Source organism: Pseudophryne corroboree, chromosome 4 (assembly GCF_028390025.1).
Source record: "Pseudophryne corroboree isolate aPseCor3 chromosome 4, aPseCor3.hap2, whole genome shotgun sequence".
Taxonomy (NCBI): domain Eukaryota; kingdom Metazoa; phylum Chordata; class Amphibia; order Anura; family Myobatrachidae; genus Pseudophryne; species Pseudophryne corroboree.
Window position 1 is genome coordinate 685,614,719 of NC_086447.1, and position 20,646 is coordinate 685,635,364.

The following is a 20,646-nucleotide window of genomic DNA, read 5'->3' on the forward strand; positions in this document are numbered from 1 at the left end:
TTTATTGAATATACCCCTATATGCTACACAGTGTCCCAAATCACATTACAAATGTGCTGTGGGAAGCAGCGTATCCAGGCGCTGATAGTGTTGCCTCCAGCAGCCTGCTACAGCCGCTGACTCCCCCATACTAATCTATGAGCCAGCAGGAGCATGCATGGCTCTAAATCATCGTGTTTCGGTTTTGTCAAAACCATCCTCAAGTGTTTTGGGTCTGGATTTCTTTATTAATAAAAACAGCTAAAATCATGTTTTTGTCCCAGTGGTATTATTATTAAGATCAATAACATTAATTTCCAATAATTTCCAGCGTGAAATGGCACCTGAAATCACGAGGGAGGGACTAGCATGCCATCCCAAACACATGAGATTTGGTTTTAAGATCTGAGATCAGAATTTGGTGAGAAGATCAGAGCTGGGGTTCAACTCGGAACCCCAAAATGATCAGAGCTGGGACTCGGTTCAACTCGAAAACCCCAAAGTTTGAGTGTTTTCAGTTTTCAACAAATAGTAAAAATCGGGTAAGCATACATCTCTGAATCAGGTCCATACTGCCGTTTGTCTAGGTGTACAGCTACTTGCTTTTTTTTTTTTTTTTTTTTAAATCCCAGCTCAGTAGCAGGCCCTTTGTGTGCTACATACAAAAACACATGTATTTACCCTGCATGCAAAAAATAAAAATAAAAATCATGCATTTTCATTTCTTGCAAGAGGGAGCCTGATTCAGATCCTGATGTACTTAGGGTAGGAGACGCAAAGTACTGATGTTCGAGTCGTGCATCGTCAGATGCAGAACGGCTGCAGTTGTCAGGAGATTGACAGTTTGCAGCTGTTTGGGAGTGAGGCGGGATGGCAATGGCCCCCATTTCCCAAAACGGAGGTGTGTTGAGATTTGTGTAGGAGCTGCGATGGCTGGCTTGCATGACCTTATGGGTGAATCAGCCTGCCGATGGTGTCGCAAGTGATCCGATACTGTGTCCTAGATCACAAATGCATGCAGGAGACATCTACTTACACTAGATGCCTCCTTTCTGCATTATCATAAGCTGTGCATTGCTGCCGCTTCCAAGTAAGCAGCAGCGATGGTCACTCCATACACATCTGAATCAAGCCCCTGGTTTATTCAGGAACACATTTCCACCATGTTTTGCTTTGCTCCTTACAATAAATAAAGCCATTTATGTTTGTGACTATTGCTGATATAATGCATACATAACTGCTTATTTGGATGACCAATACAATATTTCATAAAGCAGCTGACTAACATAGCAAAGATTATGTCTCTTGTTCTTTTCCTTTACACATGTGGTGACTTCAGTTTGAAACAGAGACATACTGTATAATGGTTAAATGCTGGATAAAGATATTACCATCTGGCCAAGTATGGAAGTCTTCTGTTCGCTCAAATGAAGTGGTAAGTAGCTGGCGTACACAACCATCTGGGGCACTATTGGTACAGAAGTGGCTGTAGAAAAGAAAGCAATAAATATCAATATAATTTGTTCAGCTTCGAAGCTTTAATATAACTATAATAAAAGATGTACAATTTCATTATAATTACAAACTCAGAAATTCTAAACTAAAAAAATAGCCATCTTTAAAAATAACACTTAAATCCAGTTTTCTATTTCATTTGTGCTACATTTTATGGTGCAAATGAGAACCCCTTTGGTGCTTGGAGACCAATATGTTGCACATACCACTGATATAGCAGCCAAGGCCAATGTAATTTAGAAATGTGTGAAAAAGATAATTGTATTTTTTGTAGATAAACCCTCTAAGGACAGCCATATCAAATTAAAGCCAGCAAAAGTTTCATGTTAAGTAAGTTGTGCTAAAAAGTAAATCCCCTAGGTTTAATTCTACATGTTCTATTTTGGTTTAAGGGTTCAGTACAATAGATATAATTAGGTCAAAGACAATATAAAATTAGAAAACAAGCAGAAACAGGAAATTATAGTCCACTAAGGTCAACTAGTTTTAGTGTGTGGAATACAGTATAAAATGGAGCAGAATAGAAGCTAAGAAGCAAGATGTCTTTTCTGGGTCTGGGACTGAGGGTCGACAGCACAAAGGTCGACACACCTTAGGTCGACGCCAATTGTTCGACACACCTTAGGTCGACATGGACAAAAGGTCGACATGGACAAAAGGTCGACAGTAACGAGGTCGACATGGAAAAAGGTCGACATGAGTTTTTTATGTTTTTTTGGTGTCGTTTTCTTCGTAGAGTGACCGGGAACCCCAATTAGTGCACCGCGTCCCCTCGCATGGCTCGCTTCGCTCGCCATGCTTCAGGCATGGTGCCTTCGCTCCGCTACCGCTTCGCTCGGCACACTTTACCGTTCCAATCGTAGTCCACGTGGATCGTTAAGTATGAAAAGGTTAAAAAAAAAGAAAAAAATCGTGAAAAACTCATGTCGACCTTGTTCCTGTCGACCTTTTGTCCATGTCGACCTTTTGTCCATGTCGACATAAGGTGTGTCGACCAATTGACGTCGACCTAAGGTGTGTCGACCTTTGAGCCGTCGACCTGGAGTCCGGATAACGTCTTTTCTATCATCTGACAATTAGGCTACAATTTGAGGTTGTGCTTTCAGAACTAGGTGCAAATAGATTTTTAATGAACAAATTCAAATTGTACAAAAGGCTCCCTGACAGTTGATAATTATCCAATACAATTACTTTGGAATTTGAGTGAAATAATGAAGTGCTGGTAGAAATATTTTAGCAAGGCATCTTAAGTGAGACCATAGAAGAGTTGGCAATCTGTGATGCCCAGCTTCCTAATTTCTCTCTTTAATACACATTGATTGCAGGTAGTTAACTTTCAAAGCAAAATGTCGATGTCACTTTTAGCTTGAGGCTTCAAGATCCCCATATTTATTCATAGGAACTCATGTAAGTGTATTGACTTAATCTCTCTCTAGAGAAAAGGTCCTGTGACTGGATGACCTAACTCTGCCAAGCAATCACAGAATTTGGTGCAGATAAAATAGAGGGTGGTTATTTGTCCCTGAGTAACCTTAGTGGGCTTACTTCACCACTCCTAGGGATTCACTCTCACCATCTGTAACCGCCTGTTACTGACTCCTCCCACTGTGTAATATGCGGCTGCCACCAAAAGGCTCCTACATCGACAACTGGAACCACTTCTTTCAGGCTCCTACCATTGCCACCTGGAACCGCCTATTTCTTGGTGTGTGAATATACTGCTTTAATACCTCCTGACTGGTGTTTGCTAAATCCCACTGGCCCCATACTATGGACCAGTCAGAATGGTTAGCTGGCACAGAGCTTGAGCTTGGAGACACTAAGCTCAACCTAGAACAGCAGAGAACAGAATAGCACTATCCTGGTGTTCACAGGATATAGCAGATGCAAATGCCTTAAGTTAAGATGTTTAGAGCTCAAAATGTCTTGAAAAAGGCAAATCCTATTACTAAAGGTACATGGGGTTTATTCACAGCATACAAAATGTTCTTCAGAAGTACAATCCTACTGTCACGCTCCGGGCTCTAAGTATGGCTACTTACCTCTATGCTGTCTCTCTTTGTTGGCTTTGAGGTCCTCTGCTGTGGCCACTATGTTTTGCTCCCTGCGGTATACCCTGTCATCAATCTGCACACCAGAGTTTGTGCCGGTATCCCGGCATGGGTGCCACCATTTTGGAATTGATCATCTGACCGAATCCCCTCCACTCAGGTCACCCATGGCATTGTAGCCAATGGTGGGAACTTTGCGGTCAGCGGTGAGGTTACTTTCGGTCAACCGCTGACCGCAAAGTTCCCACCATTGGCTACAATTGAGCGCATAGGCGCTACATTGTATCTGTGCCGTGTGCTGCCTCACAGACACTACAGGAGCACACAGCCAATCAGGAAAGTGCCACGACGTGGCGCTCCCTGATTGGCTGAAGGGACCCTCTTTGACAGGAGTCAGGGGGGGTCCTGGCAGTCGGGGAAAGGGGTCCCATGTGTAAACATGGGACCCCTTTCAGTGCGTGGTTGGGTTTCCGTTTTTTTGTTTTGCCAAGTACGTGGATTATACTTTGGACACAATCTACACTGGTTTATGTGAGTATAATTTTTTTCACAGGTCCCCCAAGGATTCTACATGGAGAAGAGGACCGAGCCTCGTGGGAACATAGGTAAGTATGTATGTATGGAGGTGTGCATGTTTGTAATAAACTTATACTTTCACGGTGTGTGTGTCCTGTTTTTTTGGGGGTATTTTTTTAGTAGTAGTACTATAGGTACCAGCGGGCCAGGTTTTCAACCGCATGCTGGCACTTGTGGTTCTCCAAGTACCAGCTTGCGGGGGAGGCTTGCTGGGACTTGTAGTACTGCTACTAAAAACAATATTCACATTTTTTACACATGGCTATCAGCCCCCCATCCGCCGCCCTTGGATGGGGGGGACAGCCTCGGGCTTCACCCCTGGCCCTTGGGTGGCTGGAGGGGGGGGACCCCTTGATTTAAGGGGTTCCCACTCCTCCAGGGTACCCCGGCCAGGGGTGACTAGTTGGGTATGTAATGCCAGGGCTGCAGGGTCCAGTATAAAAGTGTCCCCCGGCTGTGGCATTATGTACCTGGCTAGTGGAGCCCGGTGCTGGTTTAAAAAATACGGGGGACCCCTACTCTTTTTGTCCCCCGTATTTTTGGAACCAGGACCAGGCGCAGAGCCCGGTGCTGGTTGATGAAATATGGGGGAACCCCTGTCATTTTTTTCTCCATATTTTGTCAACCAGGACCGGCTCAAAGAGCCCGAGGCTGGTTGTGCTTAGGAGGGGGGACCCCACGCAATTTTTTTCGGATTTTTTACTACTTAAAATAAGAATTTACTTACCGATAATTCTATTTCTCGTAGTCCGTAGTGGATGCTGGGGACTCCGTAAGGACCATGGGGAATAGTGGCTCCGCAGGAGACTGGGCACATCTAAAGAAAGCTTTAGGACTATCTGGTGTGCACTGGCTCCTCCCCCTATGACCCTCCTCCAAGCCTCAGTTAGGATACTGTGCCCGGACGAGCGTACACAATAAGGAAGGATCTTGAATCCCGGGTAAGACTCATACCAGCCACACCAATCACACCGTACAACTTGTGATCTGAACCCAGTTAACAGCATTATAACAGAGGAGCCTCTAGAAAAGATGGCTCACTACAGCAATAACCCGATTTTTTTGGTAACAATAACTATGTACCAGTATTGCAGACAATCCGCACTTGGGATGGGCGCCCAGCATCCACTACGGACTACGAGAAATAGAATTATCGGTAAGTAAATTCTTATTTTCTCTAACGTCCTAAGTGGATGCTGGGGACTCCGTAAGGACCATGGGGATTATACCAAAGCTCCCAAACGGGCGGGAGAGTGCGGATGACTCTGCAGCACCAAATGAGAGAACTCCAGGTCCTCCTCAGCCAGGGTATCAATTTTGTAGAATTTTACAAACGTATTTGCTCCTGACCAAGTAGCTGCTCGGCAAAGTTGTAAAGCCGAGACCCCTCGGGCAGCCGCCCAAGATGAGCCCACCTTCCTTGTGAAGTGGGCATTTACAGATTTTTGGCTGTGGCAGGCCTGCCACCGAATGTGCAAGCTGAATTGTACTACAAATCCAACGAGCAATAGTCTGCTTAGAAGCAGGAGCACCCAGCTTGTTGGGTGCATACAGGATAAACAGCGAGTCAGTTTTCCTGACTCCAGCCGTCCTGGAAACATATATTTTCAGGGCCCTGACAACGTCTAGCAACTTGGAGTCCTCCAAGTCCCTAGTAGCCGCAGGCACCACAATAGGTTGGTTCAGGTGAAACGCTGAAACCACCTTAGGGAGAAACTGAGGACGAGTCCTCAATTCCGCCCTGTCCGAATGGAAAATCAGATAAGGGCTTTTACAGGATAAAGCCGCCAATTCTGACACGCGCCTGGCCCAGGCCAGGGCCAACAGCATGACCACTTTCCATGTGAGATATTTTAACTCCACAGATTTAAGTGGTTCAAACCAATGTGACTTTTGGAACCCAAAAACTACATTGAGATCCCAAAGTGCCACTGAAGGCACAAAAGGAGGCTGTATATGCAGTACCCCTTTTACAAACGTCTGAACTTCAGGGACTGAAGCTAGTTCTTTTTGGAAGAAAATTGACAGGGCCGAAATTTTAACCTTAATGGACCCCAATTTCAGGCCCATAGACACTCCTGTTTGCAGGAAATGTAGGAAACGACCCAGTTGAATTTCCTCCATCGGGCCTTACTGGCCTCGCACCACGCAACATATTTTCGCCAAATGCGGTGATAATGTTTTGCGGTTACATCCTTCCTGGCTTTGATCAGGATAGGGATGACTTCATCCGGAATGCCTTTTCAGGATCCGGCGTTCAACCGCCATGCCGTCAAACGCAGCCGTGGTAAGTCTTGGAACAGACAGGGTCCTTGCTGGAGCAGGTCCCTTCTTAGAGGTAGAGGCCACGGATCCTCCGTGAGCATCTCTTGAAGTTCCGGTTACCAAGTCCTTCTTGGCCAATCCGGAGCCACGAATATAGTGCTTACTCCTCTCCATCTTATCAATCTCAGTACCTTGGGTATGAGAGGCAGAGGAGGGAACACATACAATGACTGGTACACCCACGGTGTTACCAGAACGTCTACAGTTATTGCCTGAGGGTCCCTTGACCTGGCGCAATACTTGTCGAGTTTTCCCAACGGTTTATAATCATGTGGAAGACTTCTGGGTGAAGTCCCCACTCTCCCGGGTGGAGGTCGTGCTGAGGAAGTCTGCTTCCCAGTTGTCCACTCCCGGAATGAATACTGCTGACAGTGCTATCACATGATTTTCCGCCCAGCGAAGAATCCTTGCAGCTTCTGCCATTGCCCTCCTGCTTCTTGTGCCACCCTGTCTGTTTACGTGGGTGACTGCCGTGATGTTGTCCGACTGGATCAACACCGGCTGACCTTGAAGCAGAGGACTTGCTAAGCTTAGAGCATTGTTAATGGCCCTTAGCTTCAGGATATTTATGTGAAGTGATGTCTCCAGACTTGACCATAAGCTCTGGATATTCCTTCCCTGTGTGACTGCTCCCCAGCCTCGCAGGCTGGCATCCGTGGTCACCAGGACCCAGTCCTGAATGCCGAATCTGCGGCCCTCTAGAAGATGAGCACTCTGCAACCACCACAGGAGGGACACCCTTGTCCTTGGTGACAGGGTTATCCGTTGATGCATCTGAAGATGCGACCCGGACCATTTGTCCAGCAGGTCCCACTGGAAAATTCTTGCGTGGAATCTGCCGAATGGGATTGCTTCTTAGGAAGCCACCATTTTACCCAGAACCCTTGTGCATTGATGCACTGAGACTTGGCTTGGTTTTAGGAGGTTCCTGACTAGCTCGGATAACTCCCTGGCTTTTTCCTCCGGGAGAAAAGCCTTTTTCTGGACTGTGTCCAGGATCATCCCTAGGAACAGAAGACAAGTCGTCGGAACCAGCTGCGATTTTGGAATATTGAGAATCCAATCGTGCTGCCGCAACACTACCTGAAGTAGTGCTACACCGACCTCCAACTGTTCCCTGGATCTTACCCTTATCAGGGAATCGTCCAAGTAAAGGATAACTAAAATTCCCTTCCTTCGAAGTAATATATCATAATTTCGGCCATTACCTTGGTAAAGACCCGGGGTGCCGTGGACCATCCATACGGCAGTGTCTGAACTGATAGTGACAGTTCCGTACCATAAACCTGAGGTACCCTTGATGAGAAGGGTAAATTTTGACATGAAGGTAAGTATCCTTAATGTCCCGAGACATCATGTAGTCCCCTTCTTCCAGGTTCGCAATCACTGCTCTGAGTGACTCAATCTTGAATTTGAACCTCTGTATGTAAGTGTTCAAAGATTTTAGATTTAGAATCGGTCTCACCGAGCCGTCCGGCTTCGGTACCACAACAGTGTGGAATAATACCCAGTTCCCTGTTGCAGGAGGGGTACCTTGTTATCACCTGATGGGAATACAGCTTGTGAATGGCTTCCAAAACAGTCTCCCTGTCAGAAGGAGACATCGGTAAAGCCGACTTTAGGAAACGGCGAGGGGGAGACGTCTTGAATTCTAATTTGTACCCCTGAGATATCACCTGAAGGATCCAGGGGTCTACTTGCGAGTGAGCCCACTGCGCACTGAAATTCATTGAGACGGGCCCCCCACCGTGCCTGATTCTGCTTGTAATGCCCCAGCGTCATACTGAGGGCTTGGCAGAGGCGGGAGAGGGTTTCTGTTCCTGGGAACTGGCTGATTTCTGCAGCCTTTTTCCTCTCCCTCTGTCACGGGGCAGAAATGAGGAATCTTTTGCCCGCTTGTCCACGAAAAGACTGCGCCTGATAATACGGCGTCTTCTCATGTTGAGAGGCGACCTGGGGTACAAACGTGGATTTCCCAGCTGTTGCCGTGGCCACCAGGTCTGAAAGACCGACCCCAAATAACTCCTCCCTTTAATAAGGCAATACTTCCAAATGCCGTTTGGAATACGCATCACCTGACCACTGACGTGTCCATAACCCTCTACTGGTAGAAATGGACAACGCACTTTGACTTGATGCCAGTCGGCAAATATTCCGCTGTGCATCACGCATATATAGAAATGCATCTTTTACATGCTCTATAGGCAATAATATACTGTCCCTATCTAGGGTATCAATATTTTCAGTCAGGGAATCCGACCACGCCAACCCAGCACTGCACATCCAGGCTGAGGCGATTGCTGGTCGCAGTATAACACCAGTATGTGTGTAAATACATTTTAGGATACCCTCCTGCTTTCTATCAGCAGGATCCTTAAGGGCGGCCATCTCAGGAGAGGGTAGAGCCCTTACAAGCGTGTGAGCGCTTTATCCACCCTAGGGGGTGTTTCCCAACGCACCCTAACCTCTGGCGGGAAAGGATATAATGCCAATAACATTTTAGAAATTATCAGTTGTTATCGGGGGAAAACCACGCATCATCACACACCTCATTTAATTTCTCAGATTCAGGAAAACTACAGGTAGTTTTTCCTCACCGAACATAATACCCCTTTTTGGTGGTACTCGTATTATCAGAAATGTGTAAAAACATTTTTCATTGCCTCAATCATGTAACGTGTGGCCCTACTGGAAGTCACATTTGTCTCTTCACCGTCGACACTGGAGTCAGTATCCGTGTCGGCGTCTATATCTGCCATCTGAGGTAACGGGCGCTTTAGAGCCCCTGACGGCCTATGAGACGTCTGGACAGGCACAAGCTGAGTAGCCGGCTGTCTCATGTCAACCACTGTCTTTTATACAGAGCTGACACTGTCACGTAATTCCTTCCAACAGTTCATCCACTCAGGTGTCGACCCCCTAGGGGGTGACATCACTATTACAGGCAATCTGCTCCGTCTCCACATCATTTTTCTCCTCATACATGTCGACACAAATGTACCGACATACAGCACACACACAGGGAATGCTCTGATAGAGGACAGGACCCCACTAGCCCTTTTGGGAGACAGAGGGAGAGTTTGCCAGCACACACCAGAGCGCTATATATATATACAGGGATAACCTTATAAAAGTGTTTTTCCCCTTATAGCTGCTGTATCTTTAATACTGCGCGTAATTAGTACCCCCCCTCTCTTTTTTAACCCTTTCTGTAGTGTAGTGACTGCAGAGGAGAGACAGGGATCTTCCCTCCAACGGAGTTGTGAGGGAAAATGGCGCCAGTGTGCTGAGGAGATAGGCTCCGCCCCCTTATCGGCGGCCTTATCTCCCGTTTTTTTTATGTATTTTAGCAGGGGTTAAATGCATCCATATAGCCCAGGAGCTATATGTGATGCATTTTTTGCCATCCAAGGTGTTTATTATTGCGTCTCAGGGCGCCCCCCCCCCCCCAGCGCCCTGCACCCTCAGTGACCGGAGTGTGAAGTGTGCTGAGAGCAATGGCGCACAGCTGCAGTGCTGTGCGCTACCTTGTTGAAGACAGGACGTCTTCTGCCGCCGATTTTCCGGACCTCTTCTGCCTTCTGGCTCTGTAAGGGGGCCGGCGGCGCGGCTCTGGGACCCATCCAGGCTGGACCTGTGATCGTCCCTCTGGAGCTAATGTCCAGTAGCCTAAGAAGCCCAATCCACTCTGCACGCAGGTGAGTTCGCTTCTTCTCCCCTTAGTCCCTCGATGCAGTGAGCCTGTTGCCAGCAGGTCTCACTGAAAATAAAAAACCTAAACTAAAACTTTCACTAAGAAGCTCAGGAGAGCCCCTAGTGTGCACCCTTCTCGTTCGGGCACAAAGATCTAACTGAGGCTTGGAGGAGGGTCATAGGGGGAGGAGCCAGTGCACACCAGATAGTCCTAAAGCTTTCTTTAGATGTGCCCAGTCTCCTGCGGAGCCGCTATTCCCCATGGTCCTTACGGAGTCCCCAGCATCCACTTAGGACGTTAGAGAAAACACCTTTTTAAGGTACACAATGAAGCCCTGCACGGATCTCACAAATCCGGCCGGGATTCCTTGTGTTTTGTCAGGCAGTGTTTTACTCATCACTCCCGTAAAACACTGCCTAACATTACGAATCACATCGACATCGGAAAATACGAATTGGGAAAAGTCGGCAGCTTAGTGAATGATCGTATCAGGATTCAAAAAGTTGCAGTAAAATGCACCCGATACCATTCGAGTTCAAACACCCTTCAAAACGGCAAAAACACGAATCTTTGTAAATATACCCCTAGGAGTAGGTCTGGAGCTACTCAGAAACTGCCAGGAAATACTTAATAGCAGAATTGCTAATCTTTCGTTAGCAATTCTGCTATGCTAAGATACACTCCCAGAGGGCGGCGGCTTTGCGTTTGCATTTCTGCTAAAAGTAGCTAGCGAGCGAACAACTCGGAATGAGGGCCCATATTCCTACCACACGTACATGCACACACATTCACACTAGAGATGAGCGGGTTCGGTTCCTCGGAATCCGAACCCGCCCGAACTTCATGTTTTTTTACACGGGTCCGAGCGACTCGGATCTTCCCGCCTTGCTCGGTTAACCCGAGCGCGCCCGAACGTCATCATCACGCTGTCGGATTCTCGCGAGGCTCGGATTCTATCGCGAGACTCGGATTCTATATAAGGAGCCGCGCGTCGCCGCCATTTTTCACACGTGCATTGAGATTCATAGGGAGAGGACGTGTCTGGCGTCCTCTCCGTTTATAGAGATTCGAGAAGAGAGTGAGACAGAGAGAGACACAGTAGTAATTTGGGGAGCATTAGGAGGAGTACTACTACTACTAGTACTTGCTGAAGTGATAGAGAGAGATAGTGTGACTGTATTATCTGACTTGTGGGGGAGACACTGACAGTGGGGAGCAGTTAGAGTCTGAGAGCAGGACTCAGGAGTACATATAACGTACAGTGCACACTTTTGCTGCCAGAGTGCCAGCCACACTGCCATTGTTTGTGACCACACTGACCACCAGTATAATATATATTGTGATTGTCTGCTTAGGACTCAGGAGTACTACTTGCAAGTTGCTGATAGTGTGACCAGTGACCTGACCACCAGTTTAATAAATCACCACCAGTTTATGAGTTTAATATATTATATATATATATATATATAATTGTATATAATATATATATAATATTGTATACCACCTAGCACCTACCCGTGTTTTTTTTTTTTCTTTCTTCTTTATACATACTACTATAGTAGCTTACTGTAGCAGTCTGCGGTGCTGCTGAGCTGACAGTGTCCAGCAGGTCCGTCATCAGTCATTACATAATAAATATATAATATATACCTGTCCGGCTGCAGTACTAGTGATATTATATATACATATATATTGATTTCATCTCATTATCATCCAGTCTATATTATCAGCAGACACAGTACGTTAGTCCACGGCTGTAGCTACCTCTGTGTCGGCACTCGGCAGTCCATCCATAATTGTATACCACCTACCCGTGGTTGTTGCTTTTTTCTTTCTTCTTTATACATACTACTATAGTAGCTTACTGTAGCAGTCTGCGGTGCTGCTGAGCTGACAGTGTCCAGCAGGTCCGTCATCAGTCATTACATAATAAATATATAATATATACCTGTCCGGCTGCAGTACTAGTGATATTATATATACATATATATTGATTTCATCTCATTATCATCCAGTCTATATTAGCAGCAGACACAGTACGTTAGTCCACGGCTGTAGCTACCTCTGTGTCGGCACTCGGCAGTCCATCCATAATTGTATACCACCTACCCGTGGTGGTTGTTTTTTTCTTTCTTCTTTATACATACTACTATAGTAGCTTACTGTAGCAGTCTGCGGTGCTGCTGAGCTGACAGTGTCCAGCAGGTCCGTCATCAGTCATTACATAATATATATATAATATATACCTGTCCGGCTGCAGTACTAGTGTTATTATATATACATATATATTGATTTCATCTCATTATCATCCAGTCTATATTAGCAGCAGACACAGTACGGTAGTCCACGGCTGTAGCTACCTCTGTGTCGGTACTCGGCAGTCCATCCATAATTGTATACCACCTACCCGTGGTTGTTGTTTTTTTCTTTCTTCTTTATACATACTACTATAGTAGCTTACTGTAGCAGTCTGCGGTGCTGCTGAGCTGACAATGTCCAGCAGGTCCGTCATCAGTCATTACATAATAAATAAATATATAATATATACCTGTCCGGCTGCAGTACTAGTGATATTATATATACATATATATTGATTTCATCTCATTATCATCCAGTCTATATTATCAGCAGACACGGTACGTTAGTCCACGGCTGTAGCTACCTCTGTGTCGGCACTCGGCAGTCCATCCATAATTGTATACCACCTACCCGTGGTTGTTGTTTTTTTCTTACTTCTTTATACATACTACTATAGTAGCTTACTGTAGCAGTCTGCGGTGCTGCTGAGCTGACAGTGTCCAGCAGGTCCGTCATCAGTCATTACATAATAAATATATAATATATACCTGTCCGGCTGCAGTACTAGTGATATTATATATACATATATATTGATTTCATCTCATTATCATCCAGTCTATATTAGCAGCAGACACAGTACGTTAGTCCACGGCTGTAGCTACCTCTGTGTCGGCACTCGGTAGTCCATCCATAATTGTATACCACCTACCCGTGGTTGTTGTTTTTTTCTTTCTTCTTTATACATACTACTATAGTAGCTTACTGTAGCAGTCTGCGGTGCTGCTGAGCTGACAGTGTCCAGCAGGTCCGTCATCAGTCATTACATAATAAATATATAATATATACCTGTCCGGCTGCAGTACTAGTGATATTATATATACATATATATTGATTTCATCTCATTATCATCCAGTCTATATTAGCAGCAGACACAGTACGTTAGTCCACGGCTGTAGCTACCTCTGTGTCGGCACTCGGCAGTCCATCCATAATTGTATACCACCTACCCGTGGTTGTTGTTTTTTTCTTTCTTCTTTATACATACTACTATAGTAGCTTACTGTAGCAGTCTGCGGTGCTGCTGAGCTGACAGTGTCCAGCAGGTCCGTCATCAGTCATTACATAATAAATATATAATATATACCTGTCCGGCTGCAGTACTAGTGATATTATATATACATATATATTGATTTCATCTCATTATCATCCAGTCTATATTATCAGCAGACACAGTACGGTAGTCCACGGCTGTAGCTACCTCTGTGTCGGCACTCGGCAGTCCATCCATAATTGTATACCACCTACCCGTGGTTGTTGTTTTTTTTCTTTCTTCTTTATACATACTACTATAGTAGCTTACTGTAGCAGTCTGCGGTGCTGCTGAGCTGACAGTGTCCAGCAGGTCCGTCATCAGTCATTACATAATAAATATATAATATATACCTGTCCGGCTGCAGTACTAGTGATATTATATATACATATATATTGATTTCATCTCATTATCATCCAGTCTATATTAGCAGCAGACACAGTACGGTAGTCCACGGCTGTAGCTACCTCTGTGTCGGCACTCGGCAGTCCATCCATAAGTATACTAGTATCCATCCATCTCCATTGTTTACCTGAGGTGCCTTTTAGTTGTCCCTATTAAAATATGGAGAACAAAAATGTTGAGGTTCCAAAATTAGGGAAAGATCAAGATCCACTTCCACCTCGTGCTGAAGCTGCTGCCACTAGTCATGGCCGAGACGATGAAATGCCAGCAACGTCGTCTGCCAAGGCCGATGCCCAATGTCATAGTACAGAGCATGTAAAATCCAAAACACCAAATATCAGTAAAAAAAAGGACTCCAAAACCTAAAATAAAATTGTCGGAGGAGAAGCGTAAACTTGCCAATATGCCATTTACCACACGGAGTGGCAAGGAACGGCTGAGGCCCTGGCCTATGTTCATGGCTAGTGGTTCAGCTTCACATGAGGATGGAAGCACTCAGCCTCTCGCTAGAAAAATGAAAAGACTCAAGCTGGCAAAAGCACCGCAAAGAACTGTGCGTTCTTCGAAATCCCAAATCCACAAGGAGAGTCCAATTGTGTCGGTTGCGATGCCTGACCTTCCCAACACTGGACGTGAAGAGCATGCGCCTTCCACCATTTGCACGCCCCCTGCAAGTGCTGGAAGGAGCACCCGCAGTCCAGTTCCTGATAGTCAGATTGAAGATGTCAGTGTTGAAGTACACCAGGATGAGGAGGATATGGGTGTTGCTGGCGCTGGGGAGGAAATTGACCAGGAGGATTCTGATGGTGAGGTGGTTTGTTTAAGTCAGGCACCCGGGGAGACACCTGTTGTCCGTGGGAGGAATATGGCCATTGACATGCCTGGTGAAAATACCCAAAAAATCAGCTCTTCGGTGTGGAAGTATTTCAACAGAAATGCGGACAACAGGTGTCAAGCCGTGTGTTGCCTTTGTCAAGCTGTAATAAGTAGGGGTAAGGACGTTAACCACCTCGGAACATCCTCCCTTATACGTCACCTGCAGCGCATTCATAATAAGTCAGTGACAAGTTCAAAAACTTTGGGTGACAGCGGAAGCAGTCCACTGACCAGTAAATCCCTTCCTCTTGTAACCAAGCTCACGCAAACCACCCCACCAACTCCCTCAGTGTCAATTTCCTCCTTACCCAGGAATGCCAATAGTCCTGCAGGCCATGTCACTGGCAATTCTGACGATTCCTCTCCTGCCTGGGATTCCTCCGATGTATCCTTGAGTGTAATGCCTACTGCTGCTGGCGCTGCTGTTGTTGCTGCTGGGAGTCGATCGTCATCCCAGAGGGGAAGTCGTAAGCCCACTTGTACTACTTCCAGTAAGCAATTGACTGTCCAACAGTCCTTTGCGAGGAAGATGAAATATCACAGCAGTCATCCTGCTGCAAAGCGGATAACTGAGGCCTTGACAACTATGTTGGTGTTAGACGTGCGTCCGGTATCCGCCGTTAGTTCACAGGGAACTAGACAATTTATTGAGGCAGTGTGCCCCCGTTACCAAATACCATCTAGGTTCCACTTCTCTAGGCAGGCGATACCGAGAATGTACACGGACGTCAGAAAAAGACTCACCAGTGTCCTAAAAAATGCAGTTGTACCCAATGTCCACTTAACCACGGACATGTGGACAAGTGGAGCAGGGCAGGGTCAGGACTATATGACTGTGACAGCCCACTGGGTAGATGTATGGACTCCCGCCGCAAGAACAGCAGCGGCGGCACCAGTAGCAGCATCTTGCAAACGCCAACTCTTTCCTAGGCAGGCTACGCTTTGTATCACCGCTTTCCAGAATACGCACACAGCTGAAAACCTCTTACGGCAACTGAGGAAGATCATCGAGGAATGGCTTACCCCAATTGGACTCTCCTGTGGATTTGTGGCATCGGACAACGCCAGCAATATTGTGTGTGCATTAAATATGGGCAAATTCCAGCACGTCCCATGTTTTGCACATACCTTGAATTTGGTGGTGCAGATTTTTTAAAAAAACGACAGGGGTGTGCAAGAGATGCTGTCGGTGGCCAGAAGAATTGCGGGACACTTTCGGCGTACAGGCACCACGTACAGAAGACTGGAGCACCACCAAAAACAACTGAACCTGCCCTGCCATCATCTGAAGCAAGAAGTGGTAACGAGGTGGAATTCAACCCTCTATATGCTTCAGAGGTTGGAGGAGCAGCAAAAGGCCATTCAAGCCTATACAATTCAGCACGATATAGGAGGTGGAATGCACCTGTCTCAAGCGCAGTGGAGAATGATTTCAACGTTGTGCAAGGTTCTGATGCCCTTTGAACTTGCCACACGTGAAGTCAGTTCAGACACTGCCAGCCTGAGTCAGGTCATTCCCCTCATCAGGCTTTTGCAGAAGAAGCTGGAGACATTGAAGGAGGAGCTAACACAGAGCGATTCCGCTAGGCATGTGGGACTTGTGGATGGAGCCCTTAATTCGCTTAACAAGGATTCACGGGTGGTCAATCTGTTGAAATCAGAGCACTACATTTTGGCCACCATGCTCGATCCTAGATTTAAAGCCTACCTTGGATCTCTCTTTCCGGCAGACACAAGTCTGCTGGGGTTCAAAGACCTGCTGGTGAGAAAATTGTCAAGTCAAGCGGAACGCGACCTGTCAACATCTCCTCCTTCACATTCTCCCGCAACTGGGGGTGCGAGGAAAAGGCTCAGAATTCTGAGCCCACCCGCTGGCGGTGATGCAGGGCAGTCTGGAGCGACTGCTGATGCTGACATCTGGTCCGGACTGAAGGACCTGACAACGATTACGGACATGTCGTCTACTGTCACTGCATATGATTCTCTCACCATTGAAAGAATGGTGGAGGATTATATGAGTGACAGCATCCAAGTAGGCACGTCACACAGTCCGTACTTATACTGGCAGGAAAAAGAGGCAATTTGGAGGCCCTTGCACAAACTGGCTTTATTCTACCTAAGTTGCCCTCCCACAAGTGTGTACTCCGAAAGAGTGTTTAGTGCCGCCGCTCACCTTGTCAGCAATCGGCGTACGAGGTTACATCCAGAAAATGTGGAGAAGATGATGTTCATTAAAATGAATTATAATCAATTCCTCCGTGGAGACATTGACCAGCAGCAATTGCCTCCACAAAGTACACAGGGAGCTGAGATGGTGGATTCCAGTGGGGACGAATTGATAATCTGTGAGGAGGGGGATGTACACGGTGATATATCGGAGGATGATGATGAGGTGGACATCTTGCCTCTGTAGAGCCAGTTTGTGCAAGGAGAGATTAATTGCTTCTTTTTAGGTGGGGGTCCAAACCAACCCGTCATTTCAGTCACAGTCGTGTGGCAGACCCTGTCACTGAAATGATGGGTTGGTTAAAGTGTGCATGTCCTGTTTATACAACATAAGGGTGGGTGGGAGGGCCCAAGGACAATTCCATCTTGCACCTCTTTTTTCTTTCATTTTTATTTGCGTCATGTGCTGTTTGGGGAGTGTTTTTTGGAAGGGCCATCCTGCGTGACACTGCAGTGCCACTCCTAGATGGGCCCGGTGTTTGTGTCGGCCACTAGGGTCGCTAAGCTTAGTCACACAGCTACCTCATTGCGCCTCTTTTTTTCTTTGCGTCATGTGCTGTTTGGGGAGGGTTTTTTGGAAGGGACATCCTGCGTGAGACACTGCAGTGCCACTCCTAGATGGGCCCGGTGTTTGTGTCGGCCACTAGGGTCGCTAAGCTTAGTCACACAGCTACCTCATTGCGCCTCTTTTTTTCTTTGCGTCATGTGCTGTTTGGGGAGGGTTTTTTGGAAGGGACATCCTGCGTGACACTGCAGTGCCACTCCTAGATGGGCCCGGTGTTTGTGTCGGCCACTAGGGTCGCTTATCTTACTCACACAGCTACCTCATTGCGCCTCTTTTTTTCTTTGCGTCATGTGCTGTTTGGGGAGGGTTTTTTGGAAGGGACATCCTGCGTGAGACACTGCAGTGCCACTCCTAGATGGGCCCGGTGTTTGTGTCGGCCACTAGGGTCGCTTATCTTACTCACACAGCTACCTCATTGCGCCTCTTTTTTTCTTTGCGTCATGTGCTGTTTGGGGAGGGTTTTTTGGAAGGGACATCCTGCGTGACACTGCAGTGCCACTCCTAGATGGGCCCGGTGTTTGTGTCGGCCACTAGGGTCGCTTATCTTACTCACACAGCTACCTCATTGCGCCTCTTTTTTTCTTTGCGTCATGTGCTGTCTGGGGAGGGTTTTTTGGAAGGGACATCCTGCGTGAGACACTGCAGTGCCACTCCTAGATGGGCCCGGTGTTTGTGTCGGCCACTATGGTCGCTAAGCTTAGTCACACAGCTACCTCATTGCGCCTCTTTTTTTTTTGCGTCATGTGCTGTTTGGGGAGGGTTTTTTGGAAGGGACATCCTGCGTGACACTGCAGTGCCACTCCTAGATGGGCCCGGTGTTTGTGTCGGCCACTAGGGTCGCTTATCTTACTCACACAGCTACCTCATTGCGCCTCTTTTTTTCTTTGCGTCATGTGCTGTTTGGGGAGGGTTTTTTGGAAGGGACATCCTGCGTGACACTGCAGTGCCACTCCTAGATGGGCCAGGTGTTTGTGTCGGCCACTAGGGTCGCTTATCTTACTCACACAGCTACCTCATTGCGCCTCTTTTTTTCTTTGCGTCATGTGCTGTTTGGGGAGGGTTTTTTGGAAGGGACATCCTGCGTGAGACACTGCAGTGCCACTCCTAGATGGGCCCGGTGTTTGTGTCGGCCACTAGGGTCGCTTATCTTACTCACACAGCTACCTCATTGCGCCTCTTTTTTTCTTCTTTGCGTCATGTGCTGTTTGGGGAGTGTTTTTTGGAAGGGACATCCTGCGTGACACTGCAGTGCCACTCCTAGATGGGCCAGGTGTTTGTGTCGGCCACTAGGGTCGCTTAGCTTACTCACACAGCTACCTCATTGCGCCTCTTTTTTTCTTCTTTGCGTCATGTGCTGTTTGGGGAGTGTTTTTTGGAAGGGACATCCTGCGTGACACTGCAGTGCCACTCCTAGATGGGCCCGGTGTTTGTGTCGGCCACTAGGGTCGCTTATCTTACTCACACAGCTACCTCATTGCGCCTCTTTTTTTCTTTGCGTCATGTGCTGTCTGGGGAGGGTTTTTTGGAAGGGACATCCTGCGTGAGACACTGCAGTGCCACTCCTAGATGGGCCCGGTGTTTGTGTCGGCCACTATGGTCGCTAAGCTTAGTCACACAGCTACCTCATTGCGCCTCTTTTTTTTTTGCGTCATGTGCTGTTTGGGGAGGGTTTTTTGGAAGGGACATCCTGCGTGACACTGCAGTGCCACTCCTAGATGGGCCCGGTGTTTGTGTCGGCCACTAGGGTCGCTTATCTTACTCACACAGCTACCTCATTGCGCCTCTTTTTTTCTTTGCGTCATGTGCTGTTTGGGGAGGGTTTTTTGGAAGGGACATCCTGCGTGACACTGCAGTGCCACTCCTAGATGGGCCAGGTGTTTGTGTCGGCCACTAGGGTCGCTTATCTTACTCACACAGCTACCTCATTGCGCCTCTTTTTTTCTTTGCGTCATGTGCTGTTTGGGGAGGGTTTTTTGGAAGGGACATCCTGCGTGAGACACTGCAGTGCCACTCCTAGATGGGCCCGGTGTTTGTGTCGGCCACTAGGGTCGCTTATCTTACTCACACAGCTACCTCATTGCGCCTCTTTTTTTCTTCTTTGCGTCATGTGCTGTTTGGGGAGTGTTTTTTGGAAGGGACATCCTGCGTGACACTGCAGTGCCACTCCTAGATGGGCCAGGTGTTTGTGTCGGCCACTAGGGTCGCTTAGCTTACTCACACAGCTACCTCATTGCGCCTCTTTTTTTCTTCTTTGCGTCATGTGCTGTTTGGGGAGTGTTTTTTGGAAGGGACATCCTGCGTGACACTGCAGTGCCACTCCTAGATGGGCCAGGTGTTTGTGTCGGCCACTAGGGTCGCTTAGCTTAGTCATCCAGCGACCTCGGTGCAAATTTTAGGACTAAAAATAATATTGTGAGGTGTGAGGTATTCAGAATAGACTGAAAATGAGTGGAAATTATGGTTTTTGAGGTTAATAATACTTTGGGATCAAAATGACCCCCAAATTCTATGATTTAAGCTGTTTTTTAGTGTTTTTTGAAAAAAACACCCGAATCCAAAACACACCCGAATCCGACAAAAAAAATTCGGTGAGGTTTTGCCAAAACGCGGTCGAACCCAAAACACGGCCGCGGAACCAAACCCAAAACCAAAACACAAAACCCGAAAAATTTCAAGTGCACATCTCTATTCACACTACAGTTCATTTAGTTGGGAGCCAATTAACCTACCAGTATATTTTAGGATTGTGGGCGGAAACCGAAGTACCCGGAGGAGACCCACACAAGCACAGGTAGAATATACAAACTCCACACAGTTAGGGACATGGTGGGAATCAAACCCATGACCTCAGTGCTGTGAGGCAGTAATACTAACCATTACACCATCCGTACTGTAATTCAAATACAATATATTGCTCTATGGAGTCCTCATCAGACTACTTTTGATTAAGCTGGCTTGCTATCACCAGAGGTTGGAATGTGCCATCAACAGAATTAAAAGGGAAGAAGACATTTCACAAGTGCCTCAAGAAAATCCACTAAGCAGC

General features: G+C 46.9%; 1 protein-coding gene across 2 annotated transcripts in view; it reads right to left on the reverse strand.

The window, feature by feature from the left end:
- Positions 1–20,646, reverse strand: part of ADGB (androglobin) — a 943,967-nt gene that overhangs the window by 427,831 nt on the left and 495,490 nt on the right. For both annotated transcript variants that reach the window (XM_063917880.1, XM_063917881.1), the window contains one exon: positions 1,371–1,465. In XM_063917880.1, coding sequence (XP_063773950.1) covers positions 1,371–1,465 — 95 coding nt within the window. The remainder of the gene's footprint in view (positions 1–1,370; positions 1,466–20,646) is intronic.